Source organism: Gopherus flavomarginatus, chromosome 3 (genome assembly GCF_025201925.1).
Source record: "Gopherus flavomarginatus isolate rGopFla2 chromosome 3, rGopFla2.mat.asm, whole genome shotgun sequence".
Taxonomy (NCBI): domain Eukaryota; kingdom Metazoa; phylum Chordata; order Testudines; family Testudinidae; genus Gopherus; species Gopherus flavomarginatus.
The window spans coordinates 288,292,763-288,309,370 of record NC_066619.1 but is presented as its reverse complement, the minus strand read 5'-3'; the positions used below and the strand labels follow the sequence as shown (position 1 = coordinate 288,309,370).

At 55.2% G+C, this 16,608-nt stretch overlaps 2 protein-coding genes across 4 annotated transcripts in view; one reads left to right on the top strand and one right to left on the bottom strand.

Annotated features, from left to right (window-relative positions):
- LOC127047633 (dedicator of cytokinesis protein 2-like) overlaps positions 1 to 16,608 on the bottom strand; it is a 408,420-nt gene that overhangs the window by 157,476 nt on the left and 234,336 nt on the right. The window lies entirely within an intron of this gene.
- Positions 1 to 16,608, top strand: part of LOC127047637 (INSYN2B protein-like) — a 49,483-nt gene that overhangs the window by 26,013 nt on the left and 6,862 nt on the right. Inside the window, exons 3-4 of one of the 2 annotated variants that reach the window (XM_050946083.1) lie at positions 12,110 to 12,184; positions 15,740 to 15,801. In XM_050946083.1, coding sequence (XP_050802040.1) covers positions 12,110 to 12,184; positions 15,740 to 15,779 — 115 coding nt within the window. In that variant the 3' untranslated portion in view covers positions 15,780 to 15,801. Of the gene's footprint in view, positions 1 to 12,109; positions 12,185 to 15,739; positions 15,802 to 16,608 lie in introns of those variants that run through there. The other variant, XM_050946082.1, reaches the window with a different exon arrangement.

Sequence of the window (16,608 nt, the reverse complement as noted above, 5' to 3'; positions counted from 1 at the left end):
CGACCTGCACCCTGAGCTCCTCATTTCTGGTCCCACCCCAGAGCCCAACCCCCCCTAGCCAGAGCCCTCACCCCCCCGGTGCCCAGCCCTGATCCTCCTCCCACCCTCCGAACCCCTCAGTCCCAGCCTGAAGCACCCTCCTAGACCCCAAGCCCCTCATCCCCAGCCCCACAGCCCACACCCCCAGCCAGGGCCATCCCCCACCTCTGCATCCCACCCCCCTGCCCCAGCCCTGAGCCCCTTCCCGCACCCTGAACTCCTCTTTTCTGGCCCCATCGCAGAGCCCTCACCCCCTCCTGCACCTCAACCGCCATTTTGTAAGAATTCACAGCCCGCCATACAATTTCCATACCCAGATGTGGCCCTCGAGCCAAAAAGTTTGCCCACCCCGGTCTAACTTGTTCTTAATCTCCAATGATGGAGGTTCCACAACCTCCCTAGGTAATTTGTTCCCGTGCTCAACCACCCTGATAGTTAGGAAGTTTTTTCTAATGTCCAACCTAAACCTCCCCTGCTGCAGTTTTTGCCTCTTGTCCTGTCCTCAGTGGACAAGGAGAACAGTTTATCACCCTCCTCTTTATAACAACCTTTTACAGACATGAAGACAGTTATCATGGCCCCCTTCAGTCTTCCCTTCTCCAGACTAAACAAACCCAATGTTTTCAATCTTTCCTCATAGGTCATATCATTTTTGTTGCTCTTCTCTGGACTTTCTCTAATTTGTCCACACCTTTTCTGAAGTGTGATGCTCAGAAGAGGACTCAGTACTCCAGTGGAAGCCTTATCAGTGCTGAGTAGAGCAGAAAAGACGGTTACTCACCTTTGTAACTGTTCTTTGAGATGTGTTACTCATATCCATTCCAGTTAGGTGTGCACGCTGCGCGTACACGCTCATTGGAAGATTTTTACCCTAGCAACCCAGGTGGGTCAGCAGGGTCGCCCCCTGGAGTGGTGCCGCTATGGCGCTGGATATATACCCCTGCTGACCCGACTGCTCCTCAGTTCCTTCTTGCCGGCTACTCCGACAGTGGGGAAGGAGGGCGGGTTTGGAATGGATATGAGCAACACATCTCGAAGAACAACAGTTACAAAGGTGGGTAACCGTCTTTTCTTCTTCGAGTGATTGCTCATATCCATTCCAGTTAGGTGATTTCCAAGCCTTACCTAGGCAGTGGGGTCGGAGTGAGATGTCGCAGAGTGTAACACTGCGGAACTGAAGGCTGCGTCATCCCTAGACTGCTGAACCAGGGCATAGTGGGAGGCAAAGATGTGGACCGAGGACCAGCTCGCTGTGCGACAGATTTCATGAATGTGCATGTGAGCGAGGAAAGCAGCCGATGAGGCCTGAGCCCTGGTGGAGTGCGCAGTCACGTGGCCCGAGGGGACATGAGCCAAGTCATAGCAGGCGCGGATGCACAACGTTACCCAGGAGGAAATCCGCTGTGAGGTGGGTAGGCCCTTGATACGCTCAGCCACCGCGACAAAGAGTTGGGGGGTTCTGCGAAATGGCTTAGTTCGCTCGATAGAAAAAGCAAGCGCTCTACAGATGTCTAGGGAGTGTAGTTGCTGCTCCCTGCGAGATGAATGTGGTTTTGGGAAGAAGACAGGTAGGAAGATCTCCTGGTTAACATGGAAGGCCGATACCATTTTGGGGAGAAAGGCCGGATGTGGTCGCAACTGCACCTTGTCCCTGTGGAACACAGTATATGGGGGATCTACCGTGAGGCCTGAAGCTCCGAGACTCGTCTCACGGATGTGATGGCCATCAGGAAAGTGGTTTTCCAGGAGAGGTAGAGAAGGGAGCAAGCTGCTAATGGTTCGAATGGGTCGGACATGAGTCTGGCAAGAACCAGGTTAAGGTCCCATGTAGGGGCAGGGCGGCGTACTTGGGGGTAGAGGCGCTCCAGGCCCTTAAGGACCTAGACACCATCGGGTGAGAGAACACCGAGCGGCCATCCTCCCCTGGGTGGAAGGTAGAGATGGCCACCAAATGGACCCTCAGAGATGATATGGCCAGGCCCTGTTGTTTAAGGGACCAGAGGTAATCCAAGATGTTGGAAATGGAGACCTCGGTGGGAAGAAAGTTCCGCTCCACGCACCAGCACGCGAAATGCTTCCACTTGGCCAAATATGTCGCTCTAGTGGAAGGTTTCTTGCTACCCAGGACCACCTGTTGCACTGGTGTAGCGCAGCACAGCTCAGACTGGGTCAGCCAAGCAGGAGCCATGCTGTGAGGTGGAGGGACTGAAGGTCCGGGTGACACAGCTTGCTGTGGTCCTGGGTGATCAGGTCCAGGTGAAGAGGTAGGGGGACAGGGTCGGCTATGGATAGGTCTAGTAGCATGGTGTACCAGTGCTGCCGAGGCCACGCTGGAGCTATCATGATCAAGCGGGCTTTGTCCCTGCGTACTTTCAGTAGGACCTTGTGGATGAGCGGAAATGGTGGAAAGGCATAGAACAGGTGCATTGTCCACGGTACAAGGAAGGCATCCGCCACTGAACCCGGTGAGAGGCCTTGAAAGGAGCAGAACGTCTGGCATTTCCTGTTCCCGCGGGATGCAAAGAGGTCCATCCGGGGAAACCCCCACCTCCGGAAGAGCGAAAGAGCAACGTCCAGGCGAAGGGACCATTCGTGGGAAAGGAAGGATCTGCTGAGGCGATCCGCCAGCGTGTTCCGAACTCCCGGGAGAAAGGACGCGATGAGGTGTATAGAATGGGCTATGCAGAAGTCCCAGAGTCGTAAGGTCTCTTGACACGGGTGAAGATCTCGTGCCACCCTGCTTGTTTATATAGTGCATGGCCGTTGTGTTGTCGGTGAATACTGACACACAACGGCCCTGTAAGTGTTGTCGGAATGTCTTGCAAGCGAGACGGACCGCTCTCAGCTCCCGGACGTTGATGTGGAGGGTCAGCTCTTGAGATGACCAAAGGCCCTGGGTGCGTAGGTGCCCGAGGTGAGCCCCCCAACCCAGGGATGATGCGTCCGTTGTCAGGGACACCGAGGGCTGGGATGGATGGAACGGGAGCCCCGCACACACCATGGAGGGATCCAGCCACCACTTGAAGGAGTCGAGGACGGTCGGGGGAATGGTGATGACCATGTCCATAGGATCCCTGGCTGGGCGGTACTGTGAGTTGAGCCACGACTGGAGGGGCCGGAGGCGCAGTCTTGCGTAGTTCGTTACGAACATACAGGCTGCCATGTGGCCCAGGAGAGCGAGGCAAGTGCGCACCAAAGTCAACGGCACCGCTTGCAGCCTCTGGATGATGGCTGCCATAGTCTGGAACCGTGACAGTGGTAGGCAGGCTTTGGCAAGAGTGGAGTCCAGGGTGGCGCCAATAAATTCTGTCCTCTGAGTGGGGATCAGACTCAATTTTTCCACATTGATCATTAGACCTAGATGTACGAAAAGGTCCTTGACAATGCGGACATGACTGAGGATTCGCGCCTCGGAGGTCCCGCGGATGAGCCAGTCGTCTAGATACAGAAACACGTGTATCCGACTGCGGCGAAGGTGGGTGGTGACTACAGCCATACATTTGGTGAATACTCTTGGGGCTGCAGAGAGGCCGAACGGGAGGGTCGCGAACTGAAAATGTTGGCGGTTGGCCACGAACCGGAGGAACCTCCTGTGAGGTGGGAAGATGGCTATGTGGAAGTAGGCATCTTGCATGTAGAGGGCGGCATACCAGTCTCCAGGATCCAGGGATGGGATAATGGTCCCCAGGGATACCATACGGAACTTCAACTTTATCATGTATCTGTTGAGTTCCCGCAGATCGAGGATAGGTCTGAGACCTCCCTTTGCCTTGGGGATTAGGAAGTAGCGGGAGTAAAACCCCTTGCCCCGCTTGTGCTCTGGTACCTCCTCTATGGCCCCTTTGGCGAGAAGCGTTTTCACCTCCTGTAGGAGGAGTTGCTCGTGAGAGGGGTCCCTGAAGAGGGACGAGGGAGGGGGGTGGAAGGGGGGGGGGTTGAAATAAATTGGAGGTGGTATCCAAGTTCCAGCATGCATAAGACCCAACGATCTGATGTTAGCTGGGACCACGCAGGGAGGAAAAAGGAAAGACGGTTGGAAAAAGGAGGGGATGGATCCTTTAAAGAAACTGGTACAACGCCCTTGGGCGCACTTTCAAAAGGAAGGTTTTGGCCCTGAGGAAGGCTTGGAGGAGCTTTGGTTCTGGCCCCCTTGGTTGCCCAGTTGCCTTCAGCGACCATTTCTGCCTCGCCGTCTGGCAAAGTCTTGTCTCTGCCGGGGCTGAGGGTAAGGGTGGTGCAGTTGGGGTTGGAAGGGCCTGCGCTGAGTTACCGGCATGTGCATTCCTAATGAGCACATAATGACCCTGTTGTCTTTTAGGCTCTGCAGCCTAGGGTCAGTTTTATCCGAAAACAGCCCTTGGCCCTCAAATGGAAGGTCCTGAATAGTGTGTTGGAGCTCCGGGCGGAGGCCGGAGACCTGCAGCCACGAGATACGGCGCATAGTCACGCCAGAGGCCAGAGTCCTGGCAGCTGAGTCTGCGGCATCCAGGGAAGCCTGGAGGGAAGTTCTCGCCACCTTTTTCCCTTCGTCGAGGATCGCCGAGAACTCCTGTCGTGCGTCCTGTGGAAGCAACTCCTTAAATTTGTCCACTGCCGCCCAGGTGTTGTAATTATAGCAGCTAAGGAGGGCTTGCTGATTGGACACGCGGAGTTGGAGTGCCCCTGCGGAATAGACTTTTCGCCCTAGCAAGTCCATGCGCCTCGCGTCCTTTGATTTAGGGGCTGGAGCCTGCTGGCCATGGCGCTCCCTCTCGTTAACCGACTGGACAACGAGGGAGCAAGGAGGAGGGTGGACATACAGATATTCATAGCCCTTGGAGGGTACCATGTATTTGCGCTCTATACCTCACGCAGCAGGTGGAACAGAGGTCGGAGACTGCCAGATCGTAGTGGCATTGGCTTGTATGGTCTTAATGAATGGGAGGGCCACTCTAGTGGGGGCATCTGATGACAAAATGTCCACCACTGGGTCCTGTACCTCCGGGACCTCCTCGGCCTGCAAGTTCATGTTTTGTGCAACACGCCTGAGGAGGTCCTGGTGGGCCCTGAGGTCAATTGGTGGAGGACTGGCAGATCAGGTTCCAGCTACAGCCTTGTCAGGGGAGGATGAAGAGGAGAGACCTGGAACGAGCAGGTCTGATGAGGGCTCTGCCTGGTGGATCATGCCTGTCTCCCTGGGGAGCTCAGAGTCCTGAGGCTGAGTTAACCCTTCCTCCATAGGAGGAGGAGGAGGATGGGGACGGGTAATCATGGCCTCCGGCACCCTGTGTTCCGAGGCGGTCGAGCGCGATGGACCTGGGTGAGGGCCTTGGGCCTGATGGTATGCCCAAGGCGTCCAGAACCCCCACTGCTGCGGTCCATGATCTTGAGGCTGGGGCTCATGGAATAACGCAGCAGGCACGTCGGTGTCTGGGGCGTATGCACTATCCGCCTAAGAAGACACGGACGGGTGTCGGGACGGCCACGGAGGAGCCGAACGAGGCTGGTATGAGTCCTTTGCTCCTGTCGCTGGAGATCTCCTCGGTGCCGGGGATCGGTACTGGGAATCATACCGGTGCCGAGACCGAGACCGGGACCTGCAACCAGCGAAGTGCCGGGAGATCGACCTGGATCTCGAACGTCTGCGGCGGGACTGGCTGCGAGAGTCTCGGTGCCGGGAGCGGTGCCTAGAGCCGGAGCGGTACCGAGAGTACCGGGCGGGACGAGAGGTGGATCTGTGCCACGAGTACGACCGGTACCACCTAGGTGAACGGTGCCGGGACTGTGAGTGGCGTCAAGACCGGGACCGTCCATGAGACCGAGAGTGGTGCCGGGACCTGGATCGAGATCGGTGCCGGCTCATCGATTCTAGTGAAGGAGGTCTCATAGCGGCTGGCTTGCCTCTGGAATGCAGAACCCGCACCGGTGGTGCCGGGGGTTGAGGCAAGGCAGACTCAGTCATTGCGATAAGGTCCCTGGCCGAGGCAAATGTCTCCGGTGTGGAGGGGACCGTAAGCTCAACCACAGGCCTCAGCGGGGAACTCTCAAAGACTGGACTCGACGGCCCTCTCGGGACCGGAGTCGACGGTACCGGAGTCGACGGTACCACAGTCGTCGGTGCCGCAGCAGGAGTAGGTGCCGAGCGATTTGAACGAGTCTGCGTCGAAGGTGTGGAGGAAGCTGAGAGTCTTCGATCAGGCCCGTGCCGGAGAAGGCCGGTGCCGAGGTGTCTTGGCAGCGCCGGCGCGGTCCGGTGCCAGAGGAGCGCTGTCAGAGCTCGGTGCCGAGGACGGAGGGTTGAGGGGTGCCTCCATAAGGAGAGTCTTTAAGCGAAAGTCTCTCTCCTTTTTAGTCCGCGGCTTAAAGGCCTTACAAATGCGGCACTTATCGGAGATGTGCAATTCCCTGAGGCACTTTAGGCAAGAGTCATGGGGATCGCTCGTGGGCATTGGCTTCTTACAGGCCGAGCACGGTTTAAATCCCGGTGAACCGGGCATGGGCCCCGGCACCGGGTGCGGGGAAGGGCTAATGCCCGAACCCCACTAAACTATGTACACTAACTAACTAAGAACTATAAAACTAATTACACTATAGACTAGTTAACTATATACAACAAGAGATCAACTGAACAAGAAGAAGCTAGGGAAGTGGAGGACAGCTAAGCCGCGCTCCACTGTTCCAATGACCGACACGGGCGGTAAGAAGGAACTGAGGAGCGGTCGGGTCGGCAGGGGTATATATCCAGCGCCATGGCGGCACCACTCCAGGGGGCGACCTGCCGACCCACTGGAGTTGCTAGGGTAAAAATCTTCCGACGAGCATGCACGCACGGCGCGCACACCTAACTGGAATGGATATGAGCAATCACTCAAAGAAGAATAATTACATCTCGTGTCTTGCTGACAACAATCCGGCTAATACACCTAAGAATGTTCCCTTTTTTTTTTTGCAACAGTGTTACATTGTTGACAGGGCCGGCTCCAGGCCACAGTGTGCCAAGCACGTGCTTGGGGCAGCATGCCGCGGAGGGCGCTCCGCCGGTTGCCGAGAGGGCGGCAGGCGGCTCCGGTGGACCTCCCGCAGGCGTGCCTGTGGACGGTCCGCTGGTCCTGCAGCTACGGTGGACCTCCTGCAGGCATCCCTGCAGAGGATCCGCTGGTCCCACGGCTCAGGTGGACCTCCCGCAGGCATGCCTGCAGATGTTCCACCGGAGCCGCGGGAGCAGCGGACCCTCCGCAGGGATGCCTGCAGGAGGTCCACCAGAGCCGCGGGACCAGCGAGCAGCAGAGCGCCCCCCGCGGCGTGCCGCCGTGCTTGGGGCGGCGAAATGGCTAGAGCCGGCCCTGATTGTTGACTCATATTTAATTTCTGATCCACTAGAACACCCAGATCCGTTTTCGCAGTACTCCTACCTAGACAGTCATTGCCTATTTTGTATTTGTGCAATTGATTGTTCCTTCCTAAGTGGAAGACCTTGCATTGTCCTGACTGAATTTCATCCAATTTATTTCAGACCATTTCTCCAATTTGTCCAGATCTTTTTGAATTCTAATCCTATCCTCTAAAGCCCTTGCAACCCCTCCCAGGTTGGTATCACCATCCCCAGACTTGATAAGCGTGATCTCTATGCCACTGTCCAAATTATTTATCAAGGTATTGACTAGAATCAGACCCAGAACAGATCCTTATGGGACCCTACTCAGTATGCCATTCCAGCTTGACAGTGAACCATTGATAACTACTCTCCAAGTACCGTTTTCCAACCTGTTGTGTACCCACCTTATCATTGGTTCGTCTATGATCTATATCCCTAGTTTGTTTATGAGACGATCATCTGAGACTATCAAAAGCCTTAGTAAAGTTGAGATATATCCCATATACTGCTTCCCTTCGTCCACAAGGCTTCTTGGATTAACATGACTTGTTCTTCACAAATCCATTTTGACTGTTACTTATCACCTTATCTTTGAGGTGCTTACAAATTGATTGTTTGATTATTTGTTCATTACCTTTATGGGCATAGAATTTCAGCTGACTGGTCTACAATTCTCTGGGTTGTCCTTATTCCCCTTTTTATAGACAGGTACTATATTTGCCCTTTTCCAGGCCTCTGGGATCTCTCCTGTCCTCCACGAGTTATCAAAGATAATTGTTAATGGCTCAGAGATCTCTTCAGCCAGTTCCTTAAATATTTTAGGATGTATTTCCCCAAACCCTGCTGACTTGAAAACATCTAACTTGTCTAAGCAATTCTTAACTTGTTCTTTCCCTGTTTTAGCCTCAGGTCCTACCCCAGTCACACTGATGTTCACTATGTTAGTCATGTGATCACTGCTAGCCGTTTGGCATTTAACGTGAATCTGGATACTGTGTGCCGTCCTGGCCATCTCACCTCACCTGCTGTACTGCGGAATTAGGGGGAGCTCAGAGATGAAGGAGCAACAAGAATGATTTGAGTCTTGGAGAAATTCTCCCATGAGGGTCTGACCAGCCTGGTATTGTTCTCTTAGAGAGGAGATGTGTTAGAGGAGATTGGGCTATAAAATACTGAATGGGCTGGAGATGAGTGGTAGAAGCAGGAGCTCCTGTTCTCCCTGGTTCACAGCACATGGACAGGCAATGGAACTGAATGGGGAAACTTCAAACCGATCAAAGGAAATACTTTCACACACACACTAATTATTTTTTGGAACTCTCTGCCACAGGATGGTGTTAGGGCCAAGAACTTCAGATTTAAAGCAGGGCTAGGCATCTGTGTGGAGAACAGAGGAATGTACCTGTGTGTGAGAATAGTTGATGCTCAGAAGCGAGTCCAGGAATGGATTGGCTCCAGCCCTGAGGCAGGGCTTATCACCTCGTGGGCTGGATGAGACCACAGTTGGAGCATATGACCCCACTTCTGCCTGCTGCAAGGTTTCTTACACCTTCCGCAGAGGCAAATGCTCCTGGCCCCTGTCAGAGATAGGAGACTGGGCTAGATGGGCCATGGGGCTGACCCAGGCTGGCAAGTCCAGCTGCTGTCTTTATCTGTTGTGACAAAGTTCCTTCTCTACCTTGATGAGTCCTGCGCTTATTGGCAGATTTGCTCGCCTCACAGATTCATCCTGCGGGTTGGGAAACAGCCCAGAGACCTTCCCCTCTGGTAGAAGTCACAGTCCAGGTCAATTCCTCCTGTGTTTGATCAGGAGTTGGAAGGTTTGGAGGGAACCCAGGCCCGCCCTCTATTCCAGGTTCCAGCCCAGGGCCCTGTGGACTGCAGCTGTCTAGAGTGTTTCCTGGTACAGCTGCGCGACAGCTACAACTCCCTGGGCTACTTCCCCATGTCCTCCTCCCAACACCTTCTTTGTCCTCACCACAGGACCTTCCTCCTGATGTCTGATAACGCTTGTATTTCTCAGTCCTCCAGCAGGATGCCTACTCACTCTCAGCTTCTTGTGCCTCTTGCTCCCGGTTCCTCACACACACTTCCTCTCCTCTGGCTCTCTTTGGCCTGACTGGAGTGAGCCCTTTTATAGCATCAGAGGGGCCTTAATCAGAGTCAGGTGCTTAACAGCCTCACCTGACTCTTAGCAGATTAATTGGAGTCAAGTGTTCTCATTAGCGTAGAGCAGCTCCTGCTCTGGTCACTCAGGGAACAGAACACTGCTTATCCAGTGACCAGTATATCTCCCTTCTACTACTCTGCTGTTCCCAACTGGCCTGGGTCTATCACACTGTCCATCCAGCTTGATCCTTCTAATGGTTTCCTCATCGCACAAATGCTACATTATACCAACAAGGGGCTGTCTCCATGCTTCTTGCACTATTAGCTATGCAGGGCACATGTACAAAGTCTGTCGTATTTGGGGCGAGGTTCACTCCAGGCTTTCTACAGGCCACAGGCTCCCCAGAGAGCTCAGAGTGCGAAGGACCACCAGGTTTTCTGCTAAGCTGCCATGAGGAGGAGCTCCAGCAGGGTGATCATGTAGGTGATCATGTACCCAGTGGCGGCTCCAGGCACCAGCCTTCCAAGCGCGTGCCTAGGGCAGCAAGCTGCAGGGGGCACCCTGCCAGTCACTGTGAGTGCAGCAGTCAGGCTGCCTTCAGCAGCGTTTCTGCGGGAGGTCCACCAGTCCCGCGGATTTGGCGGCGAGTACGCCAAAGCTGCGGGACCGGGGACCTCCTGCAGGCGCGCCACCGAAGGCAGCCTGCCTTCTGTGCTTGGAACGGCAAAAAAGCTAGAGCTGCTCCTGCTCCTACCACCCTGATCTGCAACCTGGTGAGAAGCATAAAGTCTGTTCTGAGTCAGGGAAGGGCTGGTCCTGCTTTGAGCAGGGGGTTGGACTAGATACCTCCTGAGGTCCCTTCCAACTCTGATATTCTGTGATACTAACTCAGCTTGGCCCTGCACTGAAGACTAAATGATACAAACATGGGGGAGTGGTAAATAGTGAAATGGAGAGGTCACTGCTAGAGAGCGAGCGGGATCGCTTGCAGCCTGTATGCGAATGAAAAATACGCATTCTAATATGGCTACCTGTGAACGTGTACAACTAGCAGCAAGAACTAGGCCACACTTACAGAGTGGGGGATTCTATCCTGGGAGCAGGGACTCTAGAAGTATCACATGGGGAACAAGTATTTAATAAGGGGCTCCTCAGTCCAGCAGAGAAATGTATAACCTGATCCAATGGCTGGGAGTGGAACATAGACGAATTCAGGCTGGAAATAAGGCGTAAACTTTTACCAATGAGCAGGGGTGAAAGTAACTGAAAGGACTTACCGGTACGCTGGAGTCCTGAGTGGGGGCGTGGTCTCAACCGGAAAGAGGTGGGGCCTTTAAAGATTTAAAGGCCCTGCGGCTCCGGCTGTGGCTGGGAGCCCCAGGGCCTTTAAATCACCCCAGAGCTACCAGCTGCAGAGGTGTCTGGGAGCCCCGGGGCTGTAAGGCGAAATAAAGGCCCAGGGCTGCGGCCACCGCAGAGCTCCAGGCCTTTTAAATCCCCACCCGAGCCCAGCTGCTGGGCTCGGATGGGAATTTAAAGGGCCAGAGGCTGCAGCTGCTGTGGGGAGCCCCAGGCCCTTTAAAGCGCTGCCCAAGCCCTGCTGCCAGAGCTCCAGTGGTGATTTAAAGGGCCTGGGGCTCCCCGCAGTGGCCAGAGCGCTGGGCCCTTTACGTTCCCACCCGAGCCCTGCTGCCGGAGCTCCGGCGGTGATTTAAAGGGCCGGGGGCTGCCCACAGCGGCTGGAGCTCCGGGCCCTTTAAATCACCGCCAGGGAAGCCAGTCCAGTCCGGCACGGCATACCAGCTCTTGACGGTACACTGGATCGAACCGGCTTACTTTCATCTCTGCCAATGAGACTAATTAACCATTGGAACAATTTACCAAGGGTGGAGGCGGATTCTCCATCACTGACAATCTCTCAGTCAAGATTGGCTGTTTTTCTAACAGCTCTGCTCTGGGAATTATTGCAGGGCTGGTCTCTGGCCTGTGCTATATAGAGGGTCAGACTAGCTGATCACAATGGCTCCTGCTGGCCTGAGAATCTATGCAAACCATCTAGTATGAGTGGCACAGGCTCATCCTAACCCTCTGCTCACACTGGCATTACCTCCCAGAGATGGGTCTGAGCTACTGTCTCTGTTGTGCTGAGGAGAAAGCAGTGGCAGGTTGCCTGGGGAGAGTGAGAGGTGGAACCCAGGAGTCCTGGGTTCCTATAACCCAGCCTTCCCATCCCATAGGCAAGATCCTGGAGGCTTCCCTGCCTCCTCTCCAAAAGCTGTGAGTGATGCTGCCATCCCACCCACAGCTCTGCTGCCTGTGGTCCGGATGCTCAGCCCCACTTTCTTAGCCCCTCTTCATGTGACACTCCCTCAGGATGCTCTCCATGCCCCTTGTCGTCTTCTTGCCATCTGTAGTTCTCCAGGAAGTTTTCCGATCACCCTGGCCCATTGGCTCCTGCTCTGCTGTCTCACTGATGTCACTATCCTACCTATGGCAACGGAGTGATGTCACAGACCCTTGGGGAGTTCTTACAGGGAGGGGTCTGAGAGACACTGGGAACAGCAACCCCAGGGCTCCTTGCTCATGGGGTTTCTGCTCTGTTGTAGGCGACACTCATACCGGACAGGGCAGGATATCGCCAACTGTGGGACCTGCCGGGACTGCGCCTGCATAATCTACAGGTAAGAGCCACCTCGCCAACCCTGGGAGGGGTCCCCAGCTTCATTCCCTTCCTGCCTCCACCGACCAAGGCTGTAGCAGAATTCCCTGTTTGGCCTCCCTCCAGCAGTGACTGGCAGTTTGGTGCTGTTACTAACTTAGCGCTGGGGATCCTTCAGAGACCAGCAAACCTGGGCTGGGAGAAGGCAAAGCACCACCGCAGGGACTCTGCACTCTGTGAGCGGGTCAGCAGCAGTCTGGGCTCTCAGCAAGAGAGAATGGGAGCAGCCCCCTTAAATCTCACAATGTGGAGCAGTGCCAGTTACAGAGCCCTCCAGGGGCAGGGAGGGTCACGCTGCCTCTCCATTGGCCCTCACTTCAGACCCAACATGCCCTTATGTTCCACACGCACATGATCTCCCCCCCACACACTTTTATTGCTGAAAATTGCTGCCACCAGAAGTGCAGCCTTCCAAAGCAGGGCCAGGGCAGGCCCTCGGGCTGGCTGTCTCTGCTAGGGCTTCTCTGCAGCCCCTGCAAGGCAACACAGTCCCGGACATAGCAGGTCTCACATGCCACTTGGAAGGGGCCCACAGGGCGTACACTGGCACTGGGTTATGCAATCCTCTCCAGCCCTCACCTCGCACACAGGAGGGGTAGCCCCCACACTTGTCTCTGTGGAGGGCACAACAGGACTGAGGTGCTTCACCCAACACATAGGGGTAGAAATGATTGACTCGTCACTGGAACAGGGAGTGCCCTAACCACTGGGCTCCAGTGTCCTTCTCTTTCTCGGGCCCAGTGTCTACTGATAGCACATAGCCCATGTTTAAGGCACTCTCCTGGGAGCTGAGAAACCCAGGTTCAAATCCTGATTCCTCATCAGGCAGAGGAGGGTCTCCCACATCCTGGGTGAATGCTTTAACCACGAGGCTCCAAGTCATAAAGTGTGGGTACTCCTCCGCCCCCAGCTTTTATGTCAGTTTAGGTGGGCTCTGAGCATGCCTGCTGGATCAGGCCCCAAAGGCAAGACTGGGGGGAGAATGCCTAGCTTAAGAATCCTGCTGGGACTTAGGTATGGAGGTGGCTGAGCACATGCCCAGCCACCGAAATTTAGGCATTTCAGGGCTTTTAACAGTGGAAACTCAAGCACCTAGAACTCGGCAGCAGCTGAGCAAGGCTATTGTGAATTCCAGTGGTGCCTAAATGTTGGACTTAGGTATCTAACTGCAACATTAGCAGCCTATGTCCCTTTGTGAATCTAGCCCTTTAAAAAATATTAAAGCTGAGATTCCCACATAATCACATGACTCCAGGAGCTGGTGCTTTAGGAAAAACACCAAATGTCACATACCTGACAATAAAACCATGTGAGCTGGCACTCCTGCATCATAAACCCAACAATGCACATCCAGGACAGGAGAATGACTTCCCTGGATCTCCTGCCCACAGGCAAGCAGGACCCCTGGGTCCACATACAGAGCCAAAACTTCACACTCCACCCACCTCCCGTCACCCTGGCAGGCCACTGCCTCACTCTGCTCCACTCCCTCCAAGAAGCAGGCGCTACGTTGGTTGAGACAGCCTAGACCTATACCATCCAGTCAGGAAACAGAAATCACACCACGTGACCACTCGCATTAAGTACTCGAAACAGACGTCACTAAGGTTTGTGAAACCTCCCCAAGTCCCACATCTGCATAAAGCAACCCACCTGCCAACCGCGAAAAACAAAGTAGGCATAGGTGCCGACTTTCCAAAGTGCTGGGGGCCGGGGAGGTGCTTGACCCCAGGCCCCACCCTCCACCCCTTCCCCCAAGGCTCCACCCTCATCCCGCCTCTTCTTGCAGAGTTCTGTCCCTCCCCCAAACATGACACATCCTCGCTCCTCCCCCCTCCCTCCCAGCCTCCTGCACACTGCGAAACGGGGAAGGCAGGGGGAGAGAGGAGGAGGCGCTGATCTGCAGGGCTGCCGGCGGATGGGAAGCACTGGGAGGGGCGGGCGGAAGGCACGGGGAGAGAGGAGGAGGCGCTGATCTGCAGGGCTGCCGGCGGATGGGAAGCACTGGGAGGGGCGGGCAGAAGGCACGGGGAGAGAGGAGGAGGCGCTGATCTGCAGGGCTGCCGGTGGATGGGAAGCACCGGGAGCGGCGGGCGGAGGGCATGGGGAGAGAGGAGGAGGTGCTGATCTGCAGGGCTGCCGGCGGATGGGAAGCCCTGGGAGGGTGAGGGGAGCTGCCGGTGAGTGCTCAGCATCCACCCTGGAGCACCACAGAGTCAGCGACTATGAAAGTAGGGGATGAGGAGCAATGTGCAAACAGCCACCCCCTAACGGTTCCTCAGCAGGCCCCTATGCCCAGGGGAGTCCTGGCCTGTGGGAAACAGGTGAAGGACAGAGGTGCTGATGTATCCCAGGAAGGCCATTGCAGGCCTGACGCACTCAGATGGAAGAGCCCAGTGCAAGGAAGTCTTGTCAGCCGTAGCTGGGTCACTGGGGAGCTCATGCTCAGCTTTGTTTGCTGCACAGTATAAGCCACGCTCTAGGTCTCAAAGAGGGCCAGGCACACAGGAGGGGTGCACATTTAGTGCAGACTCAAGAACTTTCAGCTGTGCCCTTGTGCCCGGGGACCTGTGCCCGGCAAAGCTAGGCCTGACATAGCAGGGGTAAGGCTGTGGGCTGAGATTGAGGAGCATCGGCAGAGCTACAGTGGGACCAAATACTTCTAACAGGCTCTTCTGTCTAGCAGACAAAGGTAAATATGATCCAGTGACTGGAAGCTGAAGCTAGACAAATTCAAATCGGAAACTGGAACATCGCAATTAAAACAGCCCTGCAGCCCGAGCCCCAAGAGTCCGAGTCAGCAGACATGGGAAATCCAGTGGCTGCAATGCTTGGAAGCGAGACAAATTCAAAGTACACTAAGGCGCACGTTTACGTGAGGGTAACTAGAACAGTGTAGCCAGGGATATGGTGGATTCTCGGTCGCCTGGAGTCTTTAAATCAAGATTCAATGGCTCTCTTGCCACAGGATATGCTCCAGCTCAACCAGAAGTTCTGGGCTTGATGCAGGAGTCACTGGATGAACTGCTCTGACCTGTGTTATGCAGGTTAGACTGGTTCATCATGATAGTTCCTGCTGGCTTTAAAATCTGTGCCCTGTGTGGGGAGTCCATGGCTGGAATAGTGGGGTTCTGAGGGTTGAGATCAAGGGGCATCAGCAGAGCTGCATGTCTGTTTGGGGAGCTCCCTAAGCCTCCTTCCCCTCTCATTGGCCAGCACTCTGTGCACTTCCCATCTGACTGAGCTAAAGAGCCTTTGTTGGAAAGTGAGGCTCTTGGTAAATGCCATGCGAGAGCTCTCCATGGGAAGTGACAGCCCCTCCAAACTGTCACCTCCTGCTGGGCCCCATCAGCCTGTGCTGCTTCTCCGCTGTGGCAGGCCCTCCCCCAGCCCTGACATGCCTCCTCCTTGGGTAATGGGCCCTAGTGCATGGAGTTTGGGATCCCAGGGGCCCAGCTCTTAGTCCTCTGTGCCGGGGGGCAAGGGAGTGCCTGTCTCCATTTCCCTCTTTCCACAGGTCCACCTCAGTCCATGGCAAAGAAGCCACAAAGCCCTGAGCAAGAGAAAGGGGGAGGGAAGGGGGACAGCTGCTGCTTGGCCTGTGAGTGAGGGAGGGCTGGGGGACACTGTCCCCATTACTCTGTGGGAGGGGGGTACTCAGCTGTTCACTGTGCATGTCAGGCCGGGTGTCCCAGTGCGTGTGGCTAAGGGTCTTTCCACATCTGTGTGCCCCACTCTCTCTGTGCATGTGCAAATTTGACCATTAATGACATTTGGTTAGGGTCACTAAAGGCTGAATGGCATTCTGATGGCGGGGGGGTCTCTGAGCAATGCTGTGTGTTCGTGTGGGTGCGCTTCTGCCCCCACCTCTCTTTGCATGCAGGATTCTGTCTCTTGTCCATCTCTGTGGGCGGGCGTCTCTCCCTGCTGCACTGGGTGCACGTCTCTCTTGGAGGTGCCTTGTTGTGTCTGCATCTCTTGCTTTGTGCTTGTGTACACCAGAGCTAACAGCAAACGCCTCCTGTGTAGCTAGCGGAGGATTTCAGTGCTAACTGGGATTGACAGGTCTGTCTCCGTGGGCACAGTGGCTGGGAGAGATGTCACAGCTGCGGGAGGTGGATTGTGTAACTTGTCTCTGCCTGTGGACTCCCTCTGGGCTCAGCCGCCATTCACATGATGAACCAAGTGCTCCAGCAGGACCCACACAGGCACAAGGCAACAGACACTAGAGCAGCATTGTGCCTGGACCCTGTGACCTTTCCCAGACGCCAGGAGTTTGGTTCTATTGCAAGGAATGCTGGGTGACTGTCACACTGTACAGAAGAGACATCAGGGTAAGGAGCAGGCTGGGTTAGTGGAGATCAGTGCTGTAGCTGAGGGGTTAAT